This window comes from Oncorhynchus tshawytscha, linkage group LG07 (genome assembly GCF_018296145.1).
Source record: "Oncorhynchus tshawytscha isolate Ot180627B linkage group LG07, Otsh_v2.0, whole genome shotgun sequence".
In the NCBI taxonomy this organism is placed as follows: Eukaryota; Metazoa; Chordata; class Actinopteri; order Salmoniformes; family Salmonidae; genus Oncorhynchus; species Oncorhynchus tshawytscha.
In genome coordinates, this window is record NC_056435.1 from 1,884,169 (window position 1) to 1,891,236 (window position 7,068).

The following is a 7,068-nucleotide window of genomic DNA, read 5'->3' on the forward strand; positions in this document are numbered from 1 at the left end:
TTCCTCCTCCTCTTTTTCTCACCTCTCCCTCAATCACCGACTGTTTTCTTCTTCTACTTATTCTTTCTGTTCTGTCAGACTATGAATCTGTAAGCGATGAGGAGCAAGGTAAGGGTGTTTCTATGGCAACATGTGGCATCAACCTCTCATCCCCGTCACACAGAGTACCCATAATCCTTTGTGTTCGGCCATGTTTGAAAACCACTCGTTTTGACAGGAGGATCTTGTTATGGCGTCTCGGTTTTGCTCTACCTTCTGTTGTTTGCTTCTAGAGGAATAACACAGTCCCACTATACAGGCTGCAACCGCAAACATTCTGTTGTGATTGGCTATCAGTGGTTAAGTCCTGCCTCTACTCAAATATCATTGGGTGCCCAATGCGTCCCAAAGTTTCTGAAACGTGAAGAAAGAGTTCAGGTTAAAGTAAGGAATTTGTTAAGGTGTGAGGTAAGGTTACAGTAGGTTAGGTATCAAATCTATATTTTTGGTTGTTAGCCTGTTGAGTGGGCCTGTTTAATGCCTCCACCTCTCAACTTTGCATCTGTGTTAATCCCACTTTGAGTCTCCCTCAGGATGTTTCTTTTCTTTTTGTACTGTTTTGGGAATGACCTCACCAGGTTTCTGTCGGTCCCCCTCATAACAGCATCCCTTTCACTCCCTGTTTAGCCTGACAATAACAGTGTAATAATAATATATGTGTGTGTGTTTTCACTACAGACGGCCGTGGTTATGGTGGACACCCCCTAAATTATCCTATATCTTCCAGTAGTCCCATCCACAGCCCAGACGGGTGAGTACTGTACTGTTCCCGGGGCACAGAGTTTGGATAACCCAGGGAAACTCTTGAAAGAAGAGGAATAAAGATAGTCCTAGGTTACAGCTCAGTGTTTCTCTCTCTCTGCAGCATGAGGATGACTTCCACCATTCGGCTCCAGGCTGACTCCGGCTTCCCCTCCCACCCCTTGGAGAGTGCCCAGCACAACCCCGTTCCGTCCTACGGCCCCCACTCCCCTGAGGGATCCCAGGTCAGCATCGTGGGCCCCCTCCACACCGTCCCCGGAAGCCCCAACACACTCCACCGCACGGTGGCCACCAACACCCCACCAAGCCCCGCCCTCCAGCGCCGCCTGGCCAACCAGGCCAGCCCGGGTCTGGCTCGTCACCCCACATCGCCCAATGGAAACAGGGTGCAAGTACCCGGCAGCCCTGTGATCCCCTCAAGAGGCTCCAGAACCGCCGCCGTCCCTCCTAGCCCTTTGATGGGGCGCCACCCGATGGCCAGTGGCCACACTACGCCCGATGACAGACAGGGGGCACCACCCACGCCCTCCTTCCCAGTGTCGCCCCAGCCGATGCTTCCAGAGAAGAGGCGGATGCCCAGTGGAGAGAGGTCCAATGTGGGGCTGTCGTATGGGACTCTGGATGGGAAGACCACCATACCCACCTTACCCAGTGGAGGCAGCACGCCCAGTGTGTCCACCTCTCACACCCTACCCGACCTCTCCAAATTCTCCATCTACGGTGAGAGAGGAGGTCCAATCCTGAATAGCTTCTAGCCCTAGTCTCTGCCATGTTCTTTATAACTATTCAATCTATTCAGATGTAGCCAAGTGAGCGGTCATACTCAATCATGCACAGCAGAAACTGTACAGTCAAACAGTGCTTATTTTGATGGACGAAAGTCTCAGAATCATCCCTATTTCATTGCTTTGACCATTGTCACTACTTCTACAGACCAGAGTCCAGACATCAGGCTGAACGTGAAGTTTGTCCAGGACACGTCTAAGTTCTGGTACAAGCCAGACATCTCCAGAGAGCAGGCCATCAGTCTGCTGAGAGACAGGGAGCCAGGGGCCTTCGTCATCAGGGACAGTCACTCCTTCAGAGGGGCCTACGGCCTGGCCATGAAGGTGGCCTGCCCGCCTCCCACCGCCCAGGCCAACAAGAAAGGTACAGTAGATCTTTAATCTTAGTCGCAGGTCTAGGATCAGATCACCCTAACCCGAATCCCAACCTTAATCTTTAGGAGTGAAAGTGCAAAAATGGACCTTCGATCAGAGACCTTTGATTAAAGGATGTGTTTACTGTTTTGTTTTTTGGCAGTTGGTGACATCGCGAGCGAGTTGGTGAGGCACTTCCTGATTGAGACGAGCCCTAAAGGTGTGCGTCTGAAGGGCTGTCCCAACGAACCCTACTTTGGTGAGTTCTAAACATGCATATTCAACAGAGAACTCCTTCATTAGCCCTCCAGCAAGTAAGTACACTTGCTAATCATGTGTGTGTGCAGGATGTCTGTCTGCCCTGGTGTACCAACACTCGATGACTCCTCTGGCCCTGCCCTGCAAGCTGATGATCCCCAGCAAAGATCCCAATGAGGAGGCCCTGGAGCTGGACACTCCCACTGACACAGTGGCCGAGCTGGTGAAACAAGGAGCAGGTGAGGACAAACTGCACCCTGCATTATTCAGCCCATTCTCTTTCAGTTGATCATCAATCCATTCCGAGCCTTCTATTACAACAGTAGATACATATAACAACAAACTAATAATAATCGGCCAAATTCTGTTTTACTTTTACTACTGTAGTACCTATGTAATTACTATGCAGTTACGCAAATACATAGTTTTCATGTACTACAGTGGTTTTGTTTCTCCTCTCATGCTCGGATACCCTGTTATGTTGCAGTAGCACAGCAACAAGTCCCCGAGGAGGCCCATGGTAAATACTGTGTTTTTGGGTTCTATTTTGGCATTATTAACCCCCTTGTCCCCACACTCCCCGATCTGATATTTCAGCTCTGCATGGTCACCACAGAAGCTTCCCTCTCACTACCATGCCTGCCTTAGTCACATCTTTGCTTGTCATGGTTGTCACTCAAACGAGTGAAGTGTGTTTCTATAACGCTGTTCTTTAGGTCTTATGCAGGGCAGCTGTGAGGTTTGAAACATTGTCTTCTGGATTGGACGTGTGTTCTGTTCTCTTTGGTAGAGATAGCATGGCACTACCTACCAACAAATGCATGGAGTGAGCATTCTGATCGGAGAAGAAAGGAAAGATATGGAGCCACTAATATACAGCCAGCTGTTGCCTCGATCTGTTTCTCAACACTTATCCACAACATGTTCAAATGATTGCACTAATTGTTGGTAGTTGAACTCCTTCACTGCTTCATTTTCAACAGTGACTGATTTGCACCATTTTTTTTGTTCTCTCCCAGCATGCAATGTTCTTTACATCAGCTCTGTGGACATGGAGTCTCTGACCGGTCCTCAGGCCGTCGCCAAGGCAATCAGCGAAACGGTGGCCGTCAATCCGTTGCCCGTGGCAACAACCGTCCACTTCAAAGTGTCGTCGCAGGGCATCACCCTCACGGATAGCCAAAGGAAGTGAGTAGTAACCATGGAAACAGCACCCTACACCCATAGTCAGAGTCATAGAAATCTGTCGGTATTCAATCATTGATTCTGACTGCTATACTAGCATGTCAAACTGTTTTACTTGAATTGAGCTAGCTTGTTGACAAGATGAGATTTACAACACTAACTCTGAGTTTTCTCCTGCCCCAGGGTCTTCTTCCGAAGGCACTACCCAATCAACACTGTCACCTACTGCGACATTGACCCCCAGGACAGGAAGTAAGTGTTTGAGACCAGATCTTTCTGCTGTGCTAAAGTAGTGAAAATAGTGCAAATGTAGCCTACATAAGGAAGGTTTGTTGATTGTTCCTCCAAAATTAATTTGTCACATCTCGTCTTCACAGGTGGAGCAAGGAAGGAGGTGGAACGGCAAAGTAGGTCTCACAACTCAAATCACTCTATTATACATAGAATAGGTCATTAACTAGATGGGACAAATAAGTCCCATGGTCCACATAGGCCTATAAATAACTACATCAAATCATGAACCATCTCCTATATATTCAAACCAGGCTTTTATTTCTCTTTAAACTTCAGACTGTTTGGTTTCGTGGCACGTAAACAAGGAAGCACAACGGACAACGTCAGCCACCTGTTTGCCGAGTTGGACCCCGACCAGCCTGCTTCAGCCATCGTCAACTTCGTCTCTAAAGTCATGAGGCAATGAAACCAACGAACCCCTGGCAGTCATTCTTTTGGTCTTCCATTTTTTTTCTTAATTTTGGATTGTGTTTCATTATTTTCTTCTGTTCTTTTTGTTGAGATATGTTCTCTTTGTTTTATTCTGGGAGATTTTATGTTTTAAGGACTTGGAGGTAATCCAAGATGGCGTCAGAGGAAGTTGTGGCTGGAGTGGTGACAGTGATAATGTGTCTCGAGCTGGTGGAGGAAGAAGGTGAAGGAAGAAGGTGGAGGAGCTGTGTGCTAAACTAAGTATCAGTGGGAGAAAAGGACACTGACATTTATCAGGTTTTCGGATTGATTTACCAAAGGTAGCACTCAGAACAAGTATGTCATTATTAGACGGTCAGTTTAAGGCGTTGTAGGTTTTCTCCGTTTTTCTTTTTTACAACGGGACTGTTGAAATGAAACAGACAAAAACAGAAAGAATGCTTTCTTCTTGAACTTTATTCTGTCTTCAGAAAAATAGTTTGCCTCAGTGGCTTCTTACTAAAGAATATTTAAGAAGACATTTTGCATGTTAGCTCGATCTTTAAGCTTGGTCCACTAAAGTCATTTGTGAACCCTGGAGTGGACATTTCCCAGGCCTGTTGTATGTTGTAAAGGGCTCAACAGCGAGAAAAATAAACTGTGCTCAACTTCACAGAGCAGATCAACCTTCTCATAAAACACATTGCTTATGTTAGGTCCAGACTTGACCAGTCGATCCTGGAGCGCACTGATTGATTTCAGATGTGGGAGATGGATTACTCTGGCCTGTGGAAAAGCAGCTGGTAAATCTACTGCTGTCACTCCTCCTGTCCACACGGTGGTGCCGATTATCCACGTTTGAACTCAATCCTGCTTGACTCAGACTGATCCTCACCTGTTGGCTGCTCACAGACACTGCTAATCAACACACTGGAAACAAACACCAGGGACTGGTCCAAGCCCTGGGCCCTAGGCACTGTCCTGCATGTTTTAGTCCAACTGCACCCCCCTCCCTCTAAGCTACGTTCAACATCACCAAAACGGCCATTCTACGCTGTGTTCTATGAAGACTTTAACCCTAAGACAAGAAAACAGAGGTTGTTTGCCTTGTTAGAGACTGCATGATATTATAAACCATTTTTGGACTCTACTAAAGAGTCGTAAAAAGAAAAAAGAACATGTAGACAGCCTTTTGTTGAAGTAGTTACTCGATGGTGAGATGCGATATTTTTTTAAATCTTGCTGCAGGGTTTCACTGTATCAAGCAAGGTCGTCTTTCATTTTTAACCAAAAGGGAATTTATCCTCTCACCAGATCGCATCTACATACCTTTAGACAAACGTAGAGGTTGTCACACTGTGTGTAAATGCCTGCTTCTCAAACACACACCACTCACCCATCTTCCATAAGCTAAGGAAAAATGATATTGATATCAAATGTATATAGATATACTACTTTGAAAGGTGACATAGCTAAAAAAAAATATTTATTTTTGTTGCTTTGTTCCTCCATGATAACTCATATATACATATATTGTACAGTCTACATAAAGAAGATTACCTTAAGGATTGAGAAAAAAATACTTATTTTGGCTAATGATTTCAAAGTCGGGAGATTTTGAAAGGCTTTTGGATATATATGGTGTACATTACTCAGTACATGTATGTTTGTTCTAGCTCGTCATGCTTCTTCTTCTTCGCGTTCTCAGAGATTGAGGTTAGGCATGTATGGGATGAAAGCGTAGGATTTTTACAGGAAAAGTGCATGGACAAAACCATCCGGGTGGTAGACCAACATAATGTTCAAGTTTGTCTTATGCGCTGCCATAATACAGCGAATAATATCAGTTACCTGGCAAATGTTATTGCCAGTTTTAGGGTCAGCTCTTGAATATGGATTTACCACATTATGAAAATATGAAATGTTCTTAAAAAAAAAAGAAGTTTTTATAAGGGAAGCATGAGGACATTTAATTTAGAAGTCGACCTTAAATGCAATATGTAAACAGCAATGTGCAACCCATCGTACCGACATTATGATTTGCCAAAGATTCAAACACATAACTTCTATGGTGTCTACATGTTTGGCTTTTTTCCAAGGAAATTGTGTTGCTAAGCCGAATGAATTCATAAATGTTACTTCTGTTGCCAGTAAATATGCAGACCCACATACCACTAACACCACCATTATATATGAACTTCTCTATTCTCTCTCTTGTCCTCTCCATTGCAACTGATTGGAGTTGGGACTATTGTTAACCCGTTTAGAAATACCAAGCACTTACCAATGGAATACCACAACCATACAACAGATGCAGAGATGCAAACAATTACTTTATATCATTTCATGTGAATATCAGTGAAGGCAAAATTTCTTTTATTTGAGCTACTACGTCTAGCTGTAGTCACCCTGATGTCCAAACCGTGGCCCATTCACAAGTAACATGATTTATTTATTCTCCTTATTTATTCTTTATTTGCTGGTATGTTTTTATTTTTTATTTTTGAGTCCTCAACATTTCAAGCTACATGACCCCGCGGCTGTCAGTCAGTGTTAACCAATGGAAATGGAATGTATTATTGTGTGGAGGTGTGTGGAGGAGTTCAGTGTACAGACAGGACTTAATGAGTGTGTGAATGTACTACTAAGGATGTACAGAGGGGTCTTGTGTGTTTTCTTTATTTGCATTATACTGTCATGGCTTACCTGTTCCTGAGGAGGAAAAAAACATTAAAGCAATACAAATCTGTTACAGTAAAACATAAGGTGGTTTGAGCGTTCATTTTCTCACTCATTGTGTGTAGTCATCTTAACTGTGTCTCTATGGTAACACATCGCTTATGACCATAGCGTTATGTTTTGAATTGTATGATCTTTATGGCTATGACTCTCTACGTGTGCGTTCATAAATTCACTCTGAGTGCGCTCTGGGCGTTAGTAAATACAGAGCGTTGTCAGATTGTCCATTCATAAATTCGGAGTGTTTCGCTCTCGGAGTGTT

At 44.4% G+C, this 7,068-nt stretch overlaps 1 protein-coding gene across 19 annotated transcripts in view; it reads left to right on the top strand.

The window, feature by feature from the left end:
- Nucleotides 1–6,832, top strand: part of LOC112235584 (tensin) — a 249,505-nt gene extending 242,673 nt beyond the window's left edge. For 14 of the 19 annotated variants that reach the window (XM_042323789.1, XM_042323791.1, XM_042323795.1 and 11 more), the window contains 11 exons: nt 79–108; nt 718–790; nt 905–1,521; nt 1,735–1,950; nt 2,104–2,199; nt 2,288–2,437; nt 2,686–2,718; nt 3,218–3,386; nt 3,567–3,635; nt 3,761–3,790; nt 3,954–6,832. In XM_042323789.1, the coding sequence (XP_042179723.1) occupies nt 79–108; nt 718–790; nt 905–1,521; nt 1,735–1,950; nt 2,104–2,199; nt 2,288–2,437; nt 2,686–2,718; nt 3,218–3,386; nt 3,567–3,635; nt 3,761–3,790; nt 3,954–4,083 (1,613 nt within the window). In that variant the 3' untranslated portion in view covers nt 4,084–6,832. The remainder of the gene's footprint in view (nt 1–78; nt 109–717; nt 791–904; nt 1,522–1,734; nt 1,951–2,103; nt 2,200–2,287; nt 2,438–2,685; nt 2,719–3,217; nt 3,387–3,566; nt 3,636–3,760; nt 3,791–3,953) is intronic. The other 5 variants (XM_042323797.1, XM_042323807.1, XM_042323808.1 and 2 more) reach the window with 3 other exon arrangements.
- The last annotated feature ends 236 nt before the right edge of the window (nt 6,833–7,068 follow it).